Source organism: Sceloporus occidentalis, unplaced genomic scaffold, assembly GCF_023333645.1.
Source record: "Sceloporus occidentalis isolate IW3139 unplaced genomic scaffold, rSceOcc1.0.p SCAF_6, whole genome shotgun sequence".
In the NCBI taxonomy this organism is placed as follows: Eukaryota; Metazoa; Chordata; class Lepidosauria; order Squamata; family Phrynosomatidae; genus Sceloporus; species Sceloporus occidentalis.
Window position 1 is genome coordinate 142,721,413 of NW_028316986.1, and position 25,344 is coordinate 142,746,756.

The 25,344-nt window shown below is 38.9% G+C and overlaps 1 protein-coding gene across 1 annotated transcript in view; it reads right to left on the minus strand.

The window, feature by feature from the left end:
• Positions 1-25,344, minus strand: part of COL21A1 (collagen type XXI alpha 1 chain) — a 113,815-nt gene that overhangs the window by 43,634 nt on the left and 44,837 nt on the right. Inside the window, exons 11-17 of the mRNA XM_089531143.1 lie at positions 19,678-19,731; positions 18,843-18,896; positions 15,599-15,652; positions 14,250-14,303; positions 10,761-10,814; positions 10,573-10,626; positions 3,721-3,774 (exon numbers count right to left, since the gene is read on the minus strand). Of these exons, the coding sequence (XP_089387269.1) occupies positions 3,721-3,774; positions 10,573-10,626; positions 10,761-10,814; positions 14,250-14,303; positions 15,599-15,652; positions 18,843-18,896; positions 19,678-19,731 (378 nt within the window). The remainder of the gene's footprint in view (positions 1-3,720; positions 3,775-10,572; positions 10,627-10,760; positions 10,815-14,249; positions 14,304-15,598; positions 15,653-18,842; positions 18,897-19,677; positions 19,732-25,344) is intronic.

A 25,344-nucleotide genomic window follows, 5' to 3' on the forward strand; every position in this document is an offset into this window, starting at 1 on the left:
CAGAGATTTATTTTGAGATGTACAATGATAGAAAATGGACATACACTGTCTGACCCACCAAGCTTCAATTTGTATTTTGTGGTCACTGTGTTTGCCATCCCATTCTGAGGGCACTGATATCTACTCATCTTTAGGACATCTGCTCATCATAAATATAATAATAATGTTGAACCAGGCTCTTATTAATTCAGAGACACAGCAGTGTTAGTCTGGAATATCTGTATACACAGGGATCTTGTAGCATCTTTTAGACTGACTGTGTGAAAGAAATTATAGTACAGTCTGTCCTCGCCTTAGGCGGGGGATCCGTTCCGGACCCACCCCCCTGCGTAAGGCAACTTGAGTATATGCTCAAACCCCATTCGTTTGAATGGAGCGCACCCCTGCGGTGACATGGCCCATTCGCCATATTAGGGCTCACTGTCCATGTGACCTCAAGTCCGCGTATGGCGAGCCTGCATACAGCACAGGTGCACTATACATTATTTTGTAGACTTAGGTCTGAGGAAGCAGATCTAAGTCTATGAAAGCTTATGCTATAATTTCACACAATTAATCTCAAAGGTGCTACAATATCCCTTTGCAGACTGATTAAAAGAAACATTTTAAACAAAGCCCAAATTCAGACTTAAAAGGAAATGATGGCTTGTTCCAGGATGATCCTCATTCACTGTAGTTCAGGTCTGGTCATGATAGAAGCTTTTGGGTTCCTCTTCACAGCCACATAACCAGAAGGGATAGCAACAAGGAATGCACATTTATGAAATGGGAAACCAATGTTTCCTATCACTTTGGACCCAGATATTTTGTTTTCCTATATATCCCTGTGGCAAATCTTTCACATTGTGATTCAAAGAATATTACCTATCTGGCTATCTTTGAGACTTTATATGCCACCTTTTTACAGAGGCAAAGTGACTAATAGATAATAAAGCACAGAACATTTTTTTAATATAAAAGAAGATCTTTGTTCCTAAAGTTCACTGGCAGATGTGGAACATTGTTTGTTTATAGGGAATACAAACAGTGATTTTCCTGGCACCAAATCTGACTGAAGTCAGCACAATGAACAAAAAATGCAAACTGTAGTCCAGGCATGTTTCTCAAGAGTCTCTTACTAGTAGAGATTTTTGGACATGGAAAGGTATCATATGTTTCTGCTGACCTAATTTTCTTCTTCCTTACTGTAACTGCAGTGATTACAGTGTAACGTCTCTGGACTTCATTCATACAAGTAACTGTCATTCTCAGATATCATTATGGGCCTCAGTAACCTAAAGATACTAGATCTTGTCTGATTTTGGAAGCTAAGCAGGGTCAGTCCTTGTTAGTATTTGGATGGCAGACCACCAACAAGTACCAGGTGCTGTAGACTATATTTCAGAGGATGGAATTGGCAAAACCACCTCTGAATACTCTTTGTATAAGAAAACACTATGAAATTCATAGAGTCACCATAAGTTGACAGGTGACTTGAAGGTACATACACAAATACATTTAGTATTTGTAAGGTTCTGTAGAAGCAATGTTCTCTGCTGTTTGTTTTATTCAATTCATTCAGTTTTATTCAATACATTTTATTTGTATGTAATCATTGTTTTAGATTTTAAGGATTTAATTATTACCTAAAAGCCACCCAGAGGGCTTTTACTTTTTGGATGTCATATAAAGAAAAAATGAATGAATAAAATAACAGTATATTGAATACAAACCTAATTAAAAAATAATTAAAAAGATTGCATGTACAGCGCTGTGTACATTTACAGTGCTTTATAAATAAAGGCTAATAATAATAATAATAATAATAATAATAATAATAATATTTAAAACCTTTTTTTATTATAGAGAATCTGGAAGTATCAATAACTCACCTTTTTCTTTCATGTTACACTTTATGTACTAGGATATGTCATCTGCTAATGAACTCACCAATCAGTAGAAGCACATTCTCCAAATCTCTTGCTCATCAAATATTTATACAGTCTAGTAATTCTGACAAATTTCTTGCTGACACATACTTCATTTGAAGTAGAGGCTCAGGATTTTTTTTTAAAGTACAAATACATTTTATTTATGTGCATGATGTATGCCAGCGGACTGATTCAGGGAAGCATCTTGTTTCCCCACACAGTGACTTAGTGAAGCACTGAATCAAATCCATGCAGAATTATAAGGCAATCCTATACTTCTTTAATAAAAGGTACTTTCCAATGTGTGTAAAGTGTTGCTGAAGTATAAAGGAAATGCTAAAGTAAATTTAGTGCTTGTTCCCAGGTGCTATGTCCCTTCTTTCTAAAAGAAAAGACATTCACCTGCTGAGCGTGACCAAGCCAAAGCTTGGGATGGTGGCTTGAGAGGGGATCAATTACCTTTTTGAATTCAGGTGTATTACCCAAATTCGCAAGTAAAGTTGGCCCTCCATATCCACAGACTGTTTATCCATGGATTCAAGCATCCACAGTTTGAAAATATTCTAAAAATATATATATACATTCCAAACAACAAACCTCGATTTTGTCATTTTATATAAGGGACACAATTTGACTATGCCATTGTATTTAATAGGATATGAGCATCCACAGGTTTTGTTCCTGGAATCAAACCCCAGCAGATACCAAGGACCCACTTATTTCAACCCACATTTTCATGGGATCAGCAGTCCTGAAAGGGGTGGAAAATGCCCAGCTCTAAAGAGAAGTAGTAATATGAAGAAGAAAAATATGGGGGGGGGGGGTGGAACTATGTGCATTTTCTAGTGGAAATCAACACAGACAGTGGTGGGCTGCTAAATTTATGGGTGATCTGTATTAGACCAGGAAGAATTATTGAACTGCAAATATTTAATAATAATACTAGCTAGGAATTCTACCATCTCACCCTGCTTGAAAATAGTAGATAATTTAAATGAAGAAAGCTTGCAGGAAATGCAGGAATGGGTGTTTGTAGACAGACTTATGAACACATTTCTGAGATTGACAACAAACCTTCAGGCTGACCATGCATTCAGGGTCACTGTGTTCCTTAGTTCAAAGTGTGCATCATAGAATCCTAAAGTTGGAAGGGGTCACAAGGGCTATGTAGTCGAACCCCTGCCATGCAGAAATACCTACTACATGACCCACTGCTGAAAGATGTCCATCCAGCCTCTGTTTAAACAACCCCCAAAATGAAGAGTTCACCTACCCCCAGACAATGCGTTCCACTCTCAAACAGTTCTTACAGTCAAAAAGCTCTTCTTAACGTGCCGCTGGAATCTCTTTTCTTGTAATGTGACTCTGCTCTATCACCACTATTTTTCACTTGTTACTAATAACCAGTGGAAGTTGGTGGCTTTTCAACGTTTATTCTGCTCCATGTTTTAGTTAGATTCTAAAGATATCCAATGTGCTGACCTTTATCCCCCAAATAGTTTCAGCACCTTGTATGTTCCTTCAACAGATTGGATTAACACCTAGAATGGATTTACTGCCTCACCAACATGGAAACCACCAGCTGTCACTGCTCTTAACTCGAATCAGTAAGTGGGCATGAGACTGTTAGGGGGACAAAGCCAAGCAGAACTTGTAAGCCTGAAATCAACCACTTATATGAACTTAAAGATGGGCTTAAATTGTTTCACCCCACATTTCTAAAGATTTCTCACATAAAACCGAACTTCTGGTTGAGATCAAGAGATAAGTTCAAAGGGTGTATGGTTATAAAATTTGTTGAAAGACTTACAGGGTCTCCCCGTCTTCCTTCTGGTCCTGCAGAACCTGGTTGTCCATCTTCTCCCTTAATATAGATGACATGAAGTTCAGTAATCAGATAAAATTATAACTTTTCATTGAAGAATTAAGACTTCATTACATAAAAGGAAATGAGCCTTATTCAGCCAATAGCTAATACACAAATCCTGCTGGGAAAATGAGATATCATCACATGTTTCTCAGCACAGTTCCCCACCATTATAAGTCACTCTTTAAACTCCCAGCTGATAACTGGATTGCAAACTGTACCTTAGTTCTCAAGACTTTTTTTTTCAGGCTCTGTTTAAGACTTGGTCTGATGCACCATAACCTCTTCCTCATAGGAATTACATACAATGGCTAAAGTCTCAAACAAAAATGACTAAGTTGTTTGTTGACACAGTCATGTTTATCTGCTATTAATACAAATCTTCAGTTATTTTGTTTTGGCACACAAGAACAAGATTTTCTCTTTATTGAATGGGAGTATAAGAATTTCTGTGATTTCTCATTGTACTTACAATTTTCCCCCCTATAATTTTGCTAAAGTATTATGGCTTGTCGTTGTTTTTTGGCAATAATTTTTCTAACTTTTTTTTTCTACACAAAATATTTTTGTACACAACATTTTGTATGTTTTGGGGGTTTAAAATACAAAAGTTTCACACATAATATTCTGGATTTTGCACAAAAAGCCCAAGACACTCTGTACAAAACTCCATGAAATCTTCACAAAAATATTCTGAAGTGCAAAAAAATCTCACAGTTCTTGTTGTTTTTTTTAAAGGGGCTGCCTCCACACATCTTATATGTTTAAGAATACTTCTTATATCCCTAGTGTGTGTACACACATACCAACTTGGTTCTTTGAAAGATGGAGTAATATAATGGAATAATAGTTCCTCATTATTACTACTGCTTGAAGTTTTGAGGAAATACTTCTGGTAACATGAAGTGGGGGTTCCTCCTTGTTTTGCTCTTTTTTTATTTTTTGGTGTTTACCTTAACCTTGTTGGCACCTGTTAGACAGCCACAGGAGTTGGCTCCTTTAAGCCCTTTTAGTGGCCAAATTAACTTACATTAAAGCATCTGTCATAGGAAATTATTACATGGGAGGGACAGCATCCTTCTCATATTCCTAAAGTCAGCTAATCACGTGACCAGGGATCACACATTCTGCCATTCTTCTCCTGTGGGCAGAGTGTCATGAAACCATCTCCACACACTTCTCCCATTGGTAAAGTGTCATGGAGCCGTTATTTGGTATTAACGGGAACCCCGATCAAGTGATGATGATGATGATGATGATTATGCTTTATTTATATAGTGCTGTAGATTTACACAGCACTGTACATACAATCAATAAAATAGATAAAAATAAGCCTGCCTATGGCGTACATTCTACAAAATAATAAAATAATACATATTAATACAAAGGAGGCAACAAATTAAAAGCATCAAATAATGATCATGCAATGTCTGGGAACACTTCTCTGAACAGTATAGTCTTTAGCTTAGAGTTAGGAGGGGCGACTGTACACTACTTGCATTATATAGTGGGCCCCTCTTAAACACAGATTTTTTATACACCGATTCAAGCATACATGGTTTGAAAATGTTCAAAAAAGTACAAATTTCAAATATCAAACTCAAAAATATTCCCACTTTTTATAAGGGACACCATTTTGTTATGTCATTATATTTAATGGAACCTGAGCATCCACGGATTTTGTTATACACAGGGAATCTTGGAACCAAACCCCAGCGTATAACAAGGGTCCACTGTAGTTGTAGGTGATTAGCTGCAGTCTCTCACGTGTGATAATCTCCATAGTGTTACGCACCCCATTATATAACAGTGGACTAAAGAACTGATAGCATTGTCTGTCTTTGATTCTGTCTGCCTATACAGGCATTCTCTCGGTCCCGCCACCATTCCAGGCTCGCAAGATGAGGACACGAGAGACAGCCTTCTCAGTGGCTGTTCTCTCCCTGTGGAACTCCCTTCTGTGGAAGGCTAGCCTGGCTCCCTTCCTGCTGGCCTTTCACCAGCAAAGAAAGACATTTTTGTTCAAGCAAGATTTTTAAAATCATGCAGGCCTCATTTTATTAGGGGATGGGGGTTGGTTTAGATTATTTTTAACCTCATATTTTTAAATGTTGTAGGATGTATTGGTTTTTTTTTAAAACTTTTTCCTGTTTGAATTGGATTATTTTAAGTGTTTTTTAAAGTGTTGTTTTAGTGTGTGTGTGTGTGTGTGTGTGTGTTGTGAGCTGCCTTGGGTCCCAACTTGGGAGAAAAGTGGGATAAAAATAAAATAAAACAAATAAATAAACAAATATGGGAAATAAATGTGGGCCAACAGACTAGAAATGATCAATATTACATCCACAGCCACAAAAATGAGGGCACAAGAGACTGCAGCAACTATAGGTCCATAGCACTCAACTCCAAGACTCCAACCACACATGGAGAGAGAAATCCCAGAGGAACAAACAGGATTCATGAAAGGTAGAGGCACTAGGGAGCACATTACAAACATGCAATGGCTCCAAGGAACTCCAAAACAAAATCAACATGTGCTTTATAGACTATAGCAAAGCCATTGAGTGCATTGATCATGAAAAGCTATGGAATGCTTTTAAACACATGGGAATGTCAATACACTTGATAGGTCTGTTGAGTAAACTATACTTGGGGCAAGAGGCCACTGTCAGAACAGAATATGGAGAAACATAATGGTTCTCGATAGACAACAGTCAGGCAAGGCAGCATATTATCATCATACTTGTTCAACTAGTATGCAGAAAATATCATACAAAGAACAGGGCTAGACTCAGAAGGAGGGGTGAAGATAGGAGGAAGAAACATCAACAATCTAAGAATCATAGAGTTGGAAGAGACCACAACGGCCATCCAGTCCAACCCCATTATGCCATGCAGGAACTCTCAATCAAGGCATCCCCAACAGATGGCCATCCAGCCTCTGCTTAAAGACCTCCAAGGAAGGAGACTCCACTACACTCCGAGGGAGTGTGTTCCACTGTCGAACAGCCCTTACTGTCAGGAAGTTCTTCCTAATGTTGAGATGGAATCTCTTTTCCTGTAGCTTGCATCCACTGCTACGGGTCCTAGTCTCTGGAGCAGCTGAAAACAAGCTTGCTCCCTCCTCAGTATGACATCCCTTCAAGTATTTAAACAGGGCTATCATATCACCTCTTAACCTTCTCTTCTCCAGGCTAAATATCTCCAGCTCCTTAAGTCGTTCCTCATAGGACATAGTTTCCAGACCTTTCACCATTTTAGTTGCCCTCCTTTGGACACGTTCCAGTTTTTCAACATCCTTTTTAAATTGTGGTGCCCAGAACTGGACACAATATTCCATACATGGCTGACACAATATTAATAGCAGAAAACATTGATGACTTGGTACAAAGGAAGGTCAAGGAAGAAACCACAAAGGCAGGCCTGTTGCTGAACATGAAGAAGGAAAAATGACCACAGAGGATCTACATAAATTTGAATTAAACAATGAGGAAATTAAAATAGTCAAAGATATCTCATACCTGGGATCAGAATGGAGAATGCAGTCAAGAGATAAAAAAAAAACTAGGATGGGAAGGGCAGCCATGAAAGAGCTAGAGATGATCCTAAAAAATAAAGATATACAACTGAGCACTGAAGACAGAATCGTCCAAGCCATGGTATCTCCAATCACTATGTATGCATGTGACATCTGGACAGTGAAAAATGCAGATAAACAGAAAATCAACTCATTTGAGATGTGGTGCTGGAGAAGAGTGCTGAAGATTCCATGGACAACCAAAAAGACAAATGAACGGGTCCTTGAACAGATTAAGCCTGAAATATCACTAGAAGCCAAGATAACTTAAATTGAGGGTGTTGTACTTTAGTCATATCATGAGAAGGCATGACTCATTAGAGAAATAAAATGCCTGGAAAGGTTGAGGATAGAAGAAGAAGAGGTAGAGCACACACCGGATGGCTGGATACATTTAGGGAGGTCATGGGCATGATCCTGCAGGACTTGAGCAGAGCAGTGGAGGACAAGGAGTCTTGGAGATGTCTCATCCACAGGGTCACCAAGAGTTGAGGTTGACTGGAGGGCAGTTAACAACAACAGTGAATCCCAGACCCTGATTTTGAGAAAATCCTAGGAAGGGATTTACCATACTTAATATCAGTGCTAATTTCTGAAACCACTGTTATGATGTAGATTTGCTCCTGCTCAAGAAAAGAGGGGAAGGGAGCTGTGGGATGCTCCTAAAGTTGTTCCCTAATTTGTTAAATGCAGTTACCAAAAAACACAGCATGATGTCTGCAATAGTCCAAAGCAGAGCTATGGCTCTCACAAGATGCTCAAATATCCTGCAGTTATGGAAAGGTCATAGGGAGCATCTTGTGCTGGGTGTGCAGTCTAAACTGCCAGGAAATTCTGCAGTTTGGAGTATTCATGAGATGGAGTTTCACCAATCGTTCCTGGTGTTGCTAAAGCTGCAGCACAAAGGGTGATGTTTTCTGGATCCAATTTTTGTAGCATTTTGGAAAGCATCGGAAAGGAAAATGAGAATTCACCCAGTTTGCAAATGCTTATTATATTTGGACCATTCCACTGAAGAACATCCCCATGTGTGTGACCACACAAAGGCCAACTGCAGAAAGTATGGACTTGGTGTACAGCAAAGTTATTTCTTCTTGTTTCCAAGAATAAATATGTTTCTGAATTTTTCTAAGAAAAAGGAAGACTCCAGCAGAAATCTCCAAACATGTCTCCCTTGTTAAGCGTCTCTGATTTTGATTACAATGAGCCCAAAGTAAAGTGATGGTTTATGAAGAGCAGATGTTGACGGGCAAGCTGACAACATTTTATTCCAATATGAATAAGGGAATACTACTTTTATAGTTTAAATCCAGCTGAAAAAGTGCTATAAAGCATGTTCCTGTTTGCATTAGGATCACCTAAGATTGACTGCAGGACCTAAATACCCTAAAGGCATCAAAACCCATCTAATCTTGGAAGCTAAGCAGGCCTAGACCTGGTTACCACTTGAACGGGAGACTGCCAATGAATACCAGGTGTTGTAGGCTATATTTCAGAGGAAGGAACAGGCAAAACCACTTCTGAATATTCCTTGATTAAGAAAACACTATGAAATTAATGGAGTCACCATGAACTTGAAGGCACTGACAACAGAATGCAATCTTTTCCAAAGTAGTACAGTCCCCCCTGTTCTAGACCTCCCCCCGTGAAAACAAAAAACACCAATATTCAAGCGCCATTGGTTTGAATGGTGGTGCCTGGCTGAGGGTGCACTCCCCATTTTGTCCCCCTCCATTTGCCCCTCTTATATAAGTGAGGGACCCGGAACCCAAGTCTGAGAAAATGGAGGTGCGACTGTATATAGATATAAAAAATTATATTTAGAATATTACATTGTACAATGTTTGGAAAAGTTATTTTTGTGCTCTTCCAGAATTCCCCAGCCAAAGCATAGTCCACCTAAGGTACTCAGCCCATATGAATGTCAGGAAATAAAATGTAGATGGCAATCAACCACATTCTCCTCATTCTTTCAGTAAAGAGCACTGATGTTCAGCAAAAAGTGCTATTAACCAAGAAAGATATTTCTATATGTTCAAGGGATTCTCGAAGTAAGCATAAGGAGAAAAAAATGGAAAAAAAATATTCCCAAGGAGATTCCCCCCCTTCCCCACTGCCATTCCTTTCTCCTTTTGAATTGTGTCTTTTTAGACTGGAAAACCAGAGGGCAGGGAACTGTCTAATTAACAAGCTCTAGTCTAAGCCATTTGGAGAGCTTTTGTGGCTGAAAAGCGAGGTATAAATACTTTAAATAAACAAATAAAGTAAAAGCAGAAAGCATTTTACTATAAGGGTGGAAACAGAAGCAGCAGTCAAACAAAAAATGTATGAAATAGCACCCGTGCATGTTTCTTTAACTGAACCTGAATGTCAACAAGCTATCTACTATTTTTTAAAATAACCACTCAAGCTCCCCCCCTCTTCCTTGAACACAACCTATGGGGCTTATTCCATTCACTCATGTTTGCTTTGGCTATTATTAAGAAGACTTGTGCTATACGATCTTTAATATGTTTTGTCAGAAATAAGCCCCACTGCGTTCAGTGGGAAACACACATTTGAGGTGGCTGCTTGTATATGCCATTGAGCATTATCTCCCCTCAGTGGTAGAACTCTATGCAAATACTTCAGTATTCACAGTATCTGTAGAACCCCCTGTAATTCGCTACAAAAGTTTGGACAACAAGGGACATGGATGGGGAGTATGAGGCCCATATGTCTCCCTACATGCTTCCTTTCAGTGTGTGGGAGAAGTCATCTGACACCTACTTCCATGTGTTAACTTGTTGAGAATTTTGCTTTCTTCTTTCTGCCAGAAGAATTCTTCCAATGCAAATGAATGGACATTGAGTCCTCTATTTGGCAGCCAAGGCCAAAGTTCCACTTGGTAGCTGCAATGAAGCCAAATCAACAACAAAAGGAGGTTAACCTGGCCCTAGCAGGACATGACTGCTTGACACATACAGACCATTTTGTTCTGGCACTGTCAAACTGATCTTCTCACCACTCTCCTTTCCTTCTGTGTGTCATTGTTTTTTTAGACATAGACTGAAAGTGCCTCATTCTCTTATTGACATGGGCTATTTGGGGGACCCCCCTCCCCGAAAAATAAAATGTAATAAAATATTATTTAAAAAACATACAAATGTGTGTGTGCTGGATAAAGTTCACTCTTGATATTAGCTGAAATAATATTTAAGTCATTGCAATATTTCAAATACCTTAAAACCAGGACTTCCAGGAACACCATCCTTTCCACTCCTTCCGGGATCACCCTGTTGATATATAGTTAAGATGCTGTTATTTAAATATTCAATAAGAAACTTAAAAAAACACACCAAAAAAACAAAACAAAACAAAACAAAACAAAAAAGAACAAATTAAAACATGTTTTTAACAAAAACCTTACAGGTCTACCGGGCATTCCTGGAAATCCTCCATCACCCTTTTCTCCTTTTGCTCCCTATTTTAAAAAAATGAAGAGTAAAACTGTTACACAAGTTAAATCTACAATATCAGCAACTATACACCAGTAAGTCAATTTCACCTAAGGTAAGTCCAGAATCATTAATCCATGACAAGACATTGAGGCACATGTGGTGAAGGGAAGTCATGTTATAATAATAATAATAATAATATAATAATATAATAATAATATAATATAATAATAATAATAATAATAATATAATAATAATAATATATAATATAATAAATTTTTATTTATATACCGCCCTGTGGCGAACCAATCCGGGCGGTTTACAGCATTAAATTAACATACAGCATAAAAACAATTTATTTCCCTCCCCCCTTAAAAAGTAATTAAACAACATATCTAATTTAAAACCACAATAACTAGTTAAAATAACAATAAATTAAACAAAATAATACCAACCAATAAACCACTGCAACTTCAGTTCTAAAGAAAAGGGGGCTTTGGAGACATTACTGAGGAGGGGGAAATCCTAAGATCCTGAGGCCGGGATATTTCAGTCTGGGAAGGCCTGCCTGAAGAGATCCGTCTTGACAGCCTTTTTGAAGCTGTCCAAAGATGTTAATTGACGGATCTCATCCGGCAGGCCATTCCAGAGCCTAGGGGCGACAACAGAGAAAGCCCTCCGGGAGGTCGCCGCAAGCCTCGATTTTTGAGGCTGCAACAAGTTCCTCCCAGAGGACCGGAGAGCGCGGGGAGGATTGTATGGGAAGAGGCGGTCTCTGAGATAGCTTGGACCCAAGCCATTTAGGGCTTTAAAGGTAATAACCAACACCTTGTACTGGGCCCGGAAACCAATAGGCAGCTAGTGGAGGGACCTCAAAACCGGAGTGATATGGTCCCTTCTGGATGTTCCTGACACAAGCCTGGCTGCCATGTTTTGAACCAGCTGTAGTTTCCGAACCAGGCACAAGGGTAGCCCCATGTAGAGCTCATTACAGAAGTCAAGGCGTGAGGTTACCAGCGCGTGCACAACTGTCTCGAGATCCCTTACTTCCAGAAAAGGGCGCAGCTGGCGTATCAGCCGAAGCTGATAACAGGCGCTCCTGACCGTCGCATTAACCTGATCTATCATCAGGAGCGACGAGTCAAGGAGCACCCCCAGACTGCGAACGCAGTCACTAGAGGAGAGTGTGACCCCGTCCAGGACTGGTGGTTGCAACCCAATTCTTGGTTTCGGGGCCGCTACCGTGAGCACCTCCGTCTTGTTCGGATTCAGCTTCAATCTGTTTTTCCTCATCCAGCCCATTACCGCCCGAAGACATTCATTGAGAGAAGAGATGCCATTAGAATTCGAGGCCGACGAACGAGACATGGAGAAATAGATTTGGGTGTCATCAGCGTCCATGTGGCCATTGAACAACATATTGGCCAGTTACTAAAAAAATGGTGATATTTGTACTGTGCAACTGAATGGCATGCAAGAAGCAAAAAAAGGGGGAAAAGGGAGTTTAGACAAAGTATCTTATATACTAGGGAAGATATACACCTTCTGTCAAGACCAAAATAGGTATTGTTTAAGAAAGAAGGTGAAGGGAGCTAGGGATATAAGGAGTACTTACATATTTTCTTGTCCTCAGTAAGAAAGGTTGGTTGGCATCCTATCCAATTGTTATGAGATCATAAAATGGGTTTATAATCTTGTAATTGCTGGAGATTCATGTTTATTGGCATTAAGAACCCAAAATGACCCCTGAATCTCAGATTTTCAGGTTTTCAACAGGTTTTCGAAGATGCTGCACATTGGAGTGCCAGGAAATGATGCCGGCAGAGCAATCCCAGTTGTGGGTACACTGAGACAAACAGTTGCAGCAGGACCCCAAGGTGTATCTCCAGCTGCCTGTTGTTGAAACACATTCTGACCAGGAGAGTGAAGTCATGTCATTTTCCAGCACCCTGATTTGCAGCATTTCAGAAACCTTTGGCTTGTGGCATTGCCAGATTGTAAGGGTGGGGTTTGGAGCATGGCATCAGCATCCATAACTACAGTGATGGAGATCGGTCATATCAGTTATATCTGGCAGTTCAGGATCTTGGCCATTGTCTCCACACACTGATGGTGCATCTACACTGTAGAAATAATGCAGTTTGACACTACTTTAAGTAGTTTAGCTCCATCCTATGGAATCCTGCGATTTGTATTTGTGCAAGGTCTTTAGCCTTCCGTGCCAAAGAATGGGGGTGCCTCACACAACTGCAAATCAGGATTCTGTAGGGTGAAGCCATGGCAATTAAAGTGGTGTTGGATGTACTCTGAGATATCCCATTAAGAAAATAAGACATTCTTACAATAAAATTAATTTGTGCAAAAGCCCCTTGCTTTTTGCACAACACATCTTTGGACAGAAAACCACATATTTTGCTCAATATTCATTGTTTTCTACACATAAATATTCTCACAAAAAGATTTTCTGTGCTAATTATTTTTTTCATAAGGAAGTCACATAAACTTTCAAAAAAGCACAGAAACTCTTATAATCATGCTCAGTGGGTAAAAAACTTTAAAAATTATTTATTCCAGTATGTCAGTACAAAATAAGCAATGCTTTACACCCCTAAAGGGAGCACCTCAATGTACTGTTTATCAATGTAAAGTCGAAGGCTTTCATGGCCGGCATCCATAGTTTTTTCTCTAAAGATGCCAGCCACAGATGCTGGCGAAACGTCAGAAAGAAACTCTGCTAGAACATGGCCACATAGCCCAAAAAACCCACAAAAAACTATAGTACTGTTTATCATCCATCACAAAAGACAGGGCCCAAATTCTGCTAAATTCGAAGGAATCACATCCTTGCCTGCTGGCCTGAACAATATAACAGCATATTTAGGAATCTGAGAGGCTTCAAGCATGCCAGTGTTCAGGCAATAACAGAGAGGGACCTTGTCAAAAAGGTATTGGGCATAGGGAGAGATGCAGGAGCCAAGGTCTTCCAGAGCAAACACCAGCCTGGTCATGTTAAGTGCAAAACAACTGGAGCAATTGCCATGTCAAACATATCAGGCTAACTACCAGCACTAGGCATTACCACAAAACTCTTTGTTACTTCCTACTTATAACAGTTCTATTACAAACAATTTGAAAGAGTCAGTGCTATTCCAGGTCTTTCTGGAAGGAATTTTGAGAATTTGTCCACAGTCTACAGAGTCAATGTTTTCAAACTGTTCCTAGTTCCAGAAACTGGGCAAATAATGCCCTCATTCCACTACAAAAGTTGTCCTGCAATCATAATATCCTTGCTTGCTCCTCATTCAGGCTATACTAGTTACACATACATTCATGTCTGACAACACCAAAATGTCTCAAATCTGACATTAAGTTCATTTATATTACCACGCTGAATTTTGCTTGCCACTCTAGCAGTAATACAAATCTCTTGCTTCTGTATTAAATTTTAAATTTTAACTTGCCTTTTTTCCATAAATTCCTGGTGGCCCTGGATCTCCTTTTGGACCTCTGTCTCCCTTGACAGAAATAAATATACAAAGATCACTATGAATGTGGTATTTAAGAAAACAAACTGCATAGTGAAAAACATAACATGTTAACATACAACCATACAACATACACATTTCGGGTGAGATTAGAGGAAACAGTTTAAGTGATATGGATTGCCACAGGTATGAATGTGGAAAATGAATAATATGCCTAAGACTGCATCTACACTGCAGAATTAATGCAGTTTAATACCACTTTAACTACTGTGACTCAATGCTGTGGAATCCTGGCATTTGTAGTTTTGTAAGATATTTAGCCTTCTCTCTCAGGGAGCTCTGGTGCCACAACAAGCTACAAATCCCCAGATTCTATAGGATGGAGTCACAGCAGTTAAAGCAGTGTCAAATTGCAACAATTCTGCCATGTGGCAGCTGCCTCAGATGTATCAGAATGCATAACATAATTATTTTCATACAAGGCAAACTTGAGACTGACATTAGGCAATAAAACAAAGACTCATAGTTTCTTTCATGTCATCTGTATGAAAGAAATAGAATAGGCCAGTTTCTACTATGGAAAGGGGTACACAGGAGAATACAGTCAGCCCTCAATATCCATAGATCTTTTATCCACAGAATCAACCATCTGCAGCTTGAAAAAATATATTTTTAAAGATATAAATTCCCAACCCAAAATCTTGATTTCACAATTTTATATAAGTCACACAATTTTACTATGTCATTGTGTTTAATGGGACTGGAGCATCCACAGATTTTGGTATCCACAGGGAGTCCTGGAACCAAACCCCAGCAGATTCAAAGAGCCCATTGTAGTCCCCTTAGTATTGTATCACAGCCTCTTTAATGAAACCTGGAGCTCACCTAATTTCAAAGAAAAGACAGTCATGTTGCACAAAACTGCCACCTCAGCAGGCACAGTTATCTTTTTATACCACTTGACAATGGCTGACATCTTGCTGAATTACAATGACATACAAAGGTTCCTGGAGGTCCCTGAAGATGTGTGTCCACACACACACACTCCAATGACCAAGAAATGGCCAGGTTTGTGAGGGAGGGCTGCAGCTAAGAAAAAGAAGAGGGGTTGGATAGGAGATGTCTTGTAGCTATGTCACTCAATACAGGACTGCAGTCACTATTTCAAAATGCTCTTGAAAACAGAAAGAAGTAACTGGACTAGCTGCGATTCCAACTAGAACTTTCATTTTGGATGGGGTACTCAGTACCATTTTTGCTCTTGAAAAATCCCTTGATACTTCTTAACATCCTACCCATTGTTACAAGAAGCATTTGGTTTGAACCTTAGATGCCGGCATCCCATGTAATCCAGGGAAACCTGGAAGTCCATGTTCACCCTAAAAAAAGGAAAAAGAAAAGAAAAGAAAACCATGGGAAAGTACATAAGACAACAAAAAATGAGCAATATGAAGTTTTTACCTGTTAAAGAAAATGAAGTTCTATGCTTCCTATGCTCAACATAAGGGGTAAAAAAATGCTGTGGCTCTGGTGGCCAATGTTCTGCCTTTAAGATTTTGGGGTCAGTTTTTGGGCACACATCTTTAGACTTATAAAAAAGTATTTATGGTAATTCACTTGGGGAGTGGAACTGAGGAAGTGGCATACAAAATCAGATACAAAGTCCAGTGCTCTGGCTAAAAATTCAACATGGGCTCAAATATCTGCCAGACATGCCTCTCAGCAATAGCACTTTGAAGTCTGCCAAGAATGAGCTATCTGGAATACACAGACACACAGAGGCCAAAACTCTCCAGGATTCAGCTTGCCCTTTCTTTGCTGGCACCATCAATAGTCTAAGCTTAGAGAGGCAGCCACATCCACTGTTCCTTATGGCCATATTGAAGACAATGTATATAGTGTATGCACTATCTATTTACAATTGGTATATACTACAAGCAACTGACAATTAAAACAATCAAATTAGTATATATTTGTAGGAAGTTGTCCACAGAGAAAATTTATTGGGAAGCACTTTGTAGGATTGTCATCACCAGAGATTAAACTGCACATGAGTGTGTATTAAACTGCTGATAATTTATTTCTAAGTTCATCTTGACCTGTTGCGCAGCAAGACAGATGAATCATATCTTCCCACCACCTGAAGTGAAGTGAACCTTTAGAAAGCTGAACTGGCATCATCAAACATAATTATAAGTCAGTGTCTGGGCAATACATTCCAATACAACTTGCCACACTTTTATTCCCATCCCTTGAAACACATTGCAAAAGGAGTCCCTAAATCCATTGCTACTAAGGTTGAACAGCCATCATACATTTTAGTTTGACAGAAAAGTTATGACACTTTTCAAAATGCCTGAAATTAGCATTTTTCTTCACCATCATAATTACAGGGAACAGTGTGAGCACACAGCCTTCCCCTTTCAAACATAAGATCTGGTTTCAAGTTTAGCCTCAGCCATGAATTTGTCTAGTTACGGCAAAGTTTTCCCTCCCTTCAAAGAGAATGAAGAATTTAAACATCTATTTTGAAAGTTTGCTGCACAACTTGTAAAGCTCATGGAGAGATCATTGTGAACACTGCTTTTTAGTTCATTCACTATAAATATTGGTGACATTTCTGGGTTCCCTTTTCCCCTGTACTTGTGGGGCTGCCTTTGAAATTACAGAGAACAGAAAACTGTGCACTCACTGAGATCTCTCTGTACACAATGAGGAGTGCACAATGACAAAAACCTGTTTTGGAAATGTTAAGAATGTTATAGGAAAGGATGATTAGTAAAAGGATGCTGTGCCACCCAAAATGATGCTATGTCACATGAATAATACATTTCAGAAAGTGTTGAATTTGCCCTCCCACAACCATTGCTGTTGTTGTTGTTGTGTCCAAGTCATTTCCAACTCATGGCAACACTGAAGCAATTCTATCAGTGGAAAGATTTGCCACTGCTTTTCTCTGAAGCTGGGAGAGTGTGACTTCCCCAGTCACCTAGTGAATTTTCACTGCTGAGCAGGTTTTTGAATCCTGATCTCCCTAGTCCAACACTCAAAGCACTACACAATGCTGGCTACTTATGATACTATATTATGCATGACTTGGCCAACATCACCCAATGGATTTGAACCCTAGTCTCCAGAGTTGTAGTCCAACACTCAAGCCGCTACTGGCTACAACTTTATTATCAGAGAGGAATCTACAGAACAACAACACGTGAGATATATGGCTACTCATGTAGGAGAAGCTGGAACCATAGGGAACATCCTCATGATTTTTCATTGTCTAATTTCTTTGAAGGGGAATAGGGACCCAGGCAATCTCCTCAAATAGTGTTGGTTACCATTTTTGATGTGGAATTCAAAAATGAGTCAAGGAACTAATTTCCTTTGCTTCTCAAGCCAGATGGCATTGAGTTGTAGGCAAGGCTCCTTCACCTTTCAATGTATCTGGGAGACTCTCCTAGATACAAATTAGCTAACCAAATAATTGCACCCTGCCACTACAGCAATACAAACAAATCTGGCCTCATTACCTAAAGAAGAAAACACAAGCTTCAGATTCCCAAGTTAAATGTCAGAAGCTTCCACAGACAGAAGCAGGGAGCATGCATGAGCACACAAATGAGCCAACATTCCTCTTCATGACCCTCCTGCCTCTTACTGAGAGAGTGCTATTTTGCACACGTGCAAAATAACATTTTAAAAGCCACCTGAAGCCCATTTGAAAAGAACATATATCCTCCTGGGTGTGGACATGACTATACTTTACATACCAACACACTAATTTCTACCAGGCCTAATTTATAAAGATCTTGTTTAAATGCACTCAAAAATACCCAAACACAGATGTAACTAGCTCTTTCAATATGCTTAAACATCTAATATTTATAGAAAGATGTGAAGCATAGAAAGAAACAAAGAAATAATGGGTAGCTTGTACAATGGTAAAAGATGGCATTATTTTGAAAGCAAGGATAATCATTTTTAGAGCTAAAAAGCAAATAAGACAGTAGGAAGTCATAACAGGAAGCATTGTTATTTATAGGGAGCTGGGGATGTTTAGCCTGGAGAAGAGAAGGTTAAGAGGTGATATGATAGCCCTGTTTAAATATTTGAAGGGATGTCATACTGAGGAGGGAGCAAGCTTGTTTTCTGCTGCTCCAGAGAACAGGACCCGGAACAATGGATGCAAGCTACAGGAAAAGAGATTCCAGCTCAACATTAGGAGGAACTTCCTGACAGTAAGGGCTGTTCGACAGTGGAACACACTCCCTCCGAGTCTCCTTCCTTGGAGGTCTTTAAGCAGAGGTTGGATGGCCATCTGTTGGGGATGCTTTGATTGAGATTTCCTGCATGGCAAGGGGTTGGACTGGATGGCCCTTGTGGTCTCTTCCAACTCTACGATTTTAAGATTCTATATAAAGGTAATTACACACACACACACACACACACACACACACACACACACACACTCTAATCAGAAAACATCAATTTCATCCAAAAGAACTTTTCAAATATTTATTTGTCAGTGCTTTGTACATAAACAGGAACTGCAATTATTAAAGGTCTTACCTTTGCCCCATCTGACCCAGGTTCACCTTTAATGCCAGGAAGCCCACGGGGTCCCTAATAAAGAATTAGTATTTATTAGAACTTTTATTGAGGACTGAGATTGACTCCACCAACAAAAATAGCAAGAACTCAGAAGCATGGTGGTAGTCTCCTCTACAGCATTCTCCTATACAGGTGTGAACAGCCAAGTGGGGTGAGCACTTCTTAGTTATTGAAGTAGGCTTATCACATAGATTGGTTGGCACCAAGCAAGCATAGATCAAGTAATAAATAATCTTGGTCGGTTCAGACTTATTTCTTGAAACAGAATGCTTTTGACTATCCCTGCAAAGAAAATGGTTTCTTCCTCCATGGTTAACCAGGCTGAAGCCCCTTTCTTCCATTTGTTTTCCAGCCTAAACATATCATGAAAGTTTTTAGAGGTAAAGAAAGGCCTATATAAGATATTATCAGGAGCAGAAACCTTTGTTCCCATTCTGGGCAAAGGAAGTGTGCTGTCCACCCAAAGAACTATTAGCCTACAGGGCAGCACCTTGGTGCCTTTTAGAAACTAGATCAACTAAGACTGCAAGGATTTCAATATCCATAAATTGACAGGCAAGTGAGCTTTCTTTGCCTTTGCCACTTATATTTTGCACGTACACACGAGTCTTGCACAATCAATAAGTTGTATTATTGTGATTTTCTTACAAAGTGACTATCTTACACATTAAACTGGTTTGACTGGAGCCTGAGTGGATCATTAAAACTTTTTTTATGATCCCCCCTCTCATTTATACTTGAGATAATCATTATGCAAGGAGTTCCTGAAGTTTAAAATAGTAAATGAACTTACTTGAATCCCTGGGGTCCCTGGAATACCTGGAGTTCCTCCTATTCCTTGATAGCCCTAAGAAGAGAAATCCAAACATTATGCCAAAGTACACAAATGTTATGCATTTGTAGCTCAGTCCTAATGTATGGATCCAGCTGAACCAAATGACCAGGATGGGATGTAGCAAACTGTATAAGTAGAGCAATTCAAAATATGATATAATGTCAGTATCAGCAATAGAGACTCCAAAATAACCTTTAGAAGAATCAGTCTATAAGCCACAAAACAGGTTCAAGAGAGATTCATGAAAGTACATTTTAATTATATATTATATTTATATAGTTCCTTATTACAAAGACAACCAAGGTAGTGTGCAGCAAAACTAAACCGTAAAACAGCAACAGCAACACCAACAAAAGTAATAAAGTATTAAAACTATAAACAATAAAACTACTTTATAGTGATTTTCTTTCTATGCATTCAATCAAATAAGTTCTGTCAACTGACTTAAATTTAGTTTAGCTGCTCTAAGTAACCATACAAAACCCAAACCAGATGGAGGCTACCATACAGAAGCAGCTGTTCAAGTTGCTCATTTTAATGATTAATCTGTCAGTTTATGTATTTTTCTTCAAAGATTGTTTATATTCCTTAAAGGTCCAAAATAAATAAATGTGTGTGTGCTTCTATTTTTTTGGTATAACTTGTTTTCCCCCTTGTACTTGTAATACTAATAGGAGGCCCCACACAATGACTTACATTCTGTGACCTTCATGTACTGTGGATTTCAAAATGTGAACATTTTGTATTATGGTGGTGATATGGAAGCTGCAGCCTGATTTCCGCTGGGACCATGGAGAAGTGTATTCTACTGCTCTCCCCTTACCACTGCATTCTATCCAATAACTGGAACTATTGTGTCAGCAGCCAGATTTCTCATCACAGAGCAAATTTATTATTAGAAATGATTTATAGTACACTTTTACTTATATCATGATTGGCACAGAGAGCATTTTCCCAACCCACAACTACTTTAACTTTACAAGTTATTTGGAATGTACACATCATCATTATTCAGGAGAGGCCCTTCTCTCCATCCCACCACCATCACAAGTGTGGTTGGTGGGGACACAAGAGAGGGCTTTTTCCATGGCTGCCCCTAAACTCTGGAATTCCCTGCTCAGGGAGGCCAGAATGGCTCCTTCCTTGTTATCCTTTCAGGACCCCCCCCCCCCCCCGTGCATACCAAAATCCATGGATGCTGAAGTCCTATTGTAAACAATGGTGCAGCACAATAGTGCCCCTTATATAAAATGGCAAAATCAAGGTTTGCTTTTGTGTGTGTGTGTGTGTGTGTGTGTGTGTGTGTGAATATTTTTGAACCATGGTTGTTGGATCCATGGATGCAGAATCCATGGATATGGAGGACCAACTGTAATAACGTTTTCTGAAAACAATTCACTGTTTTTCTACTTTCCATTTCAATGAATGTTTTCAAGAAAAAAAGCTTAAAACAGATGCAAAATGTGTATACAGTCACCCTCCATATCTATGGATTCTGCATCCACAGATTCAACCATCTACAGCTTAAATATATATATATATATTTAAAAATAATAATAAAAACCTTGATTTTTCTATTTTATACAAGGGTCACCAATTTCCTACACCACTGCATATGATGGGAATTAAGCACCCACAGATTTTGGTATTAAGGGGTTCTCAAACCAAACCTCAGCAGATAATAAAGGCCCACTCTATTATATATGCAAGCAGCACCTTCTCACAAATATAAGCCCTGACACTCTATCTGTAACAAAAATGCTGACTTCCATGACAAGTGAGACTGTAAAGCTGTTCCTGCTTTAAAGAACTATCCATGTTGCTGAACCATATCCCCCTGGCATATTCAGCACCTTAGATACCTCCACTAATGTTCAAATTAAACCAGGAGCAGATTTCCCATTCTCTAGATAAGGGTGTCACCAGTCACTGCTGTGTCACACAAAACATGTATAGCACAATGATTCCATTTCAATAGTCATAGTTCCATCAAATGAAATTCTAGGGTTTTCAGTTTAGGGACTGGGTGTTCTCTAGTGTCTCTGACCAAACTACAAGTCTCAGGATGTAGCCATGGCAGTTAAAGTGGAATCATAGTGCTACCTTATTCTAATGTAAAAGGGCCCCCCAAAAAATAGATGAGCAAGACAGACACTAGTAGCCTATAGGCTGAAAGCAGGTACACTTACCCACCACACAAATGCCTATAATATTTATTAGAAAAAAGCATTGGCAACTACTACCAGTACTAAATTAATAGAAAATGCAAAAGGCTCTCATTCTCTAAATCAATTCCTTGATTGCAGATGGACACTCAAGCTCTGTTATGTATCAGAGTCACTGGCAACACATAAGACATAGATGTGAGATATACTATTCTTCTGTATTAAGGATTTGGATCTATTATCATCCCCAATTCTATACGTACATAAACTTTAGCATGGATTAGCATCTCCAATTCTGATGTTTGGGTGGAATGGGGAGGACCTAGTTCTAAAGAGATGAAATGCTTTGATAACAGAGTCTTTAGAAAGAGAAATGTGGTGACACTGTTCAATGCAGGTAAAGAGTACAGTAAGCAAATCTTAAGAACTATGCTTTTAATGTCTACTTAAGAAAGGAAATTACATGTTTTCTAGGACAGTATCTTCTTAGGTAGGGATCACTAAAACAATCGCAAGGCACAGCCCATAGTGTGATAGAAAGATAGGAAGATGGCCATATCAGTGAAAAAAATATTATCACTCATTAGAGAAAGAAAATAAATTGCTTTTTAAAACCCTTAGCCTTTTTTTAAAAAATGCTGTTAGTGAATCTGGCTTTTATGCAGAGTACATTGTGTAAGGAAGATTCATCTTTAGGTCATGAACAATAAGAAAAGCTCAAAAGTGCTGGACAGAAAATCAGTAACAATATCTTGCAGCTTTTTTGTTAAAGGAAATGCTGGCACAACCAGAAAAAAGTACTTTATTAGGTGAGACATTTGATATTGTTTTAAGAATGTCAAGAACAATAATCCACGTTTAGAGTTTGCATCTGGATATTTCGGTAAAACAACTTCTGCCAGGTCATTTTTAAGTTGCAAACCATTTATTTAACTGGACATTCAGAAGGAAGAATATTTTTTTGAAAAAAATATTCCATTCCATATTGGTGCACATCTCTTTAGGAGATCAAATTCTTCATATTTTTAAAAACACCCTCAGTTTGGAAATCTTATTTCACAGCAAACAAATCAGGAATTACATTGTTTCACCTATATTTCCAATGTAGGAGGGGGGAAAAGAGGGGGCAAAAATGAAAAAAAAGTACACTGTCCTCTTTTTGTTTCAATGACCATATCACATTGTCTCTCTGACATACCAAAGAAGAATGTGGAATAGAAAAGAACCTTTGGGATTTTATTAACAAGGAATTTGAATATAACAAATACTGAATTCCATTTATACTGATATGTCTAGCATCTGTTTCTACTGATGTTACCTTACCAATACATACATTAACTTGTTTGTTTAAAACATTTATATGCTGCCTTTTATACTTTATATATTTCAAGGCTCATGCTCAATGAAAAGCATCCCACCGCTTCTGCTTAAAATAAGGCCCAAAGACAACTCTTCAAATAAAGGTACCAAAACTTGATAAAATGTAACAAAATTTCTATGTAGATGTCATTTTAAAAAAAGAAAAGAAGAGATAAATGCAGTTGTGTAGCTGAGGAGGTGGGGGAGCAGTCTGGACTAGAAATCTAGTGCTGAAGAAGAGTCAACTCTTTCCCCTGTTTGTTGAGGATAACTGCCCTTGCATTGGTCTTGACCCTTGGCAACCATGCTGATGAGACATCTCCAAGACCCCTTGTCTTCCATTGCTGTGCCCAGCTCCTGCAAACTCATACTCATGATTTCTTTAATAGAGTCCATCCATCTAGCATGCAGCCTTCCTCTCTTTCTACATCTCTCTACCTTTCCTAGCATTATTGTTTTTTCCAATGATTCATGCCTTCTCATGAGGTGTCCAAAGTACAACAGCCTACATTTTGTCATCTTGGCTTCCAGGGAGATTTCTGGCTTGATCTGCTCTAGGACTCATTTGTCTGTCTTTTTGGCTGTCCACGCAATCATCAGCACTCTTCTGCAACACCACATCCTATTTTCTTTCTTAACTGTCCAGCTCTCACATCATATCTGTACCATATGATAAATTATTTCAGAATCACCCTAGACCCGCCATTTATTCTGCATGTGGTGGCATACAGATTCTTATATCACACTCAAAATAACAAAATATCTTATGATATCTGAGGAAAAGGGGATAAATATGATGTTACATGTGTAGACTTCCAGTCCTGGCATGGGATTTTCACCTCTTTTTGCTTGCAGTCCCCAAAACTATTCTGGACAGTCCTCCACTTCTTCAGGGAAGACATGAAGACACACAGTGGCTACAGCAGAAAGTTGGAATTCAACCAAATAGCAGCATCCATTCTGCTGGTGGAAGGTACTACTGATATGATACAATGTATTAAGCTGGCATCCAAGGAAAGAAAATTCTCAGGATATAACTTAATGAACTGAAGAAAAGAAAATTCTTTCTTTACACCTACAGTACTTCCTAATACACACAATGTATTTTACCCTCTGCACAAGTATTCACAATCTTCTCAGCATAGATATTCATACTGAAAATTGCTGCTAACTGCATCAGTGGTAATCCAGTTTACATGTTCTTGTTAGTATATATTTATGCCTGTGAAAAGTGAGTTCTGTATGCATGGAAGGAAAATGGTTGTAATTCAATGTTCCATCTTTTTAAAGCTTTACTAGACAGGGCTTTGTGTTTTACTAGACCTGCCCACGCAAAACAGTTTCATCAAAAAAGAGATCTAGCATCACACAATGTCTGAGCATGGGGGTTTTTATTACTACATTTTTGTCCATTTTATATGAACTCTAGTTAAAGCAAAATGATATACTCTGAGGAATAATCATTTCTACAACTCAGTTCTTAACCCAAAGGGGGGAAAAATAACAATACTTGGAAGTCAATTCCACCAAGTTCAAAGTGTGCTCAGGACTACAACAGCCTACAAGCCGTGACTCATAGGATCACTGAGTTCAAGGTGGTTAAGAACTTTTAGGATTGCAGCCTAATGAATGACTCATAGGAGATTCCAGCTTTAAAAACTCACTGAAATCAGGCAATACAATTCTATCCATGTTGGGCTGCGGGGGGGGGGGGGGGGGAGTCCTTATGAGTTTGTTGGGACTGCTTTCCTCATTACTATGTATAAAATTGCAGCCTAAAACATAAATATCTATATGGGGTAACAGTGAAGGGGAGGTCCTCAAAATAGGATGCAAAGGCAAGTGGGTTTCCATGACAAACTGGGGAAACAAATCCTGATCTCCAGAGTTGTAGTTCAGCACTCAAACACGGGCTTTCGAACACTGGGATATTATTATTCTGATATTACTTCTAAGTTACCTTGATATGATCTGTAACCTTACAACATACAAAGAGGAGGAGGAGGAGGAGTTCTAAAAGGCGATGCCAGTATCTTGCACATGGACTTGCACAGAGGGTTAAACAATCAATACTAGGGTGTTTCTGGATCATCTTTATTTT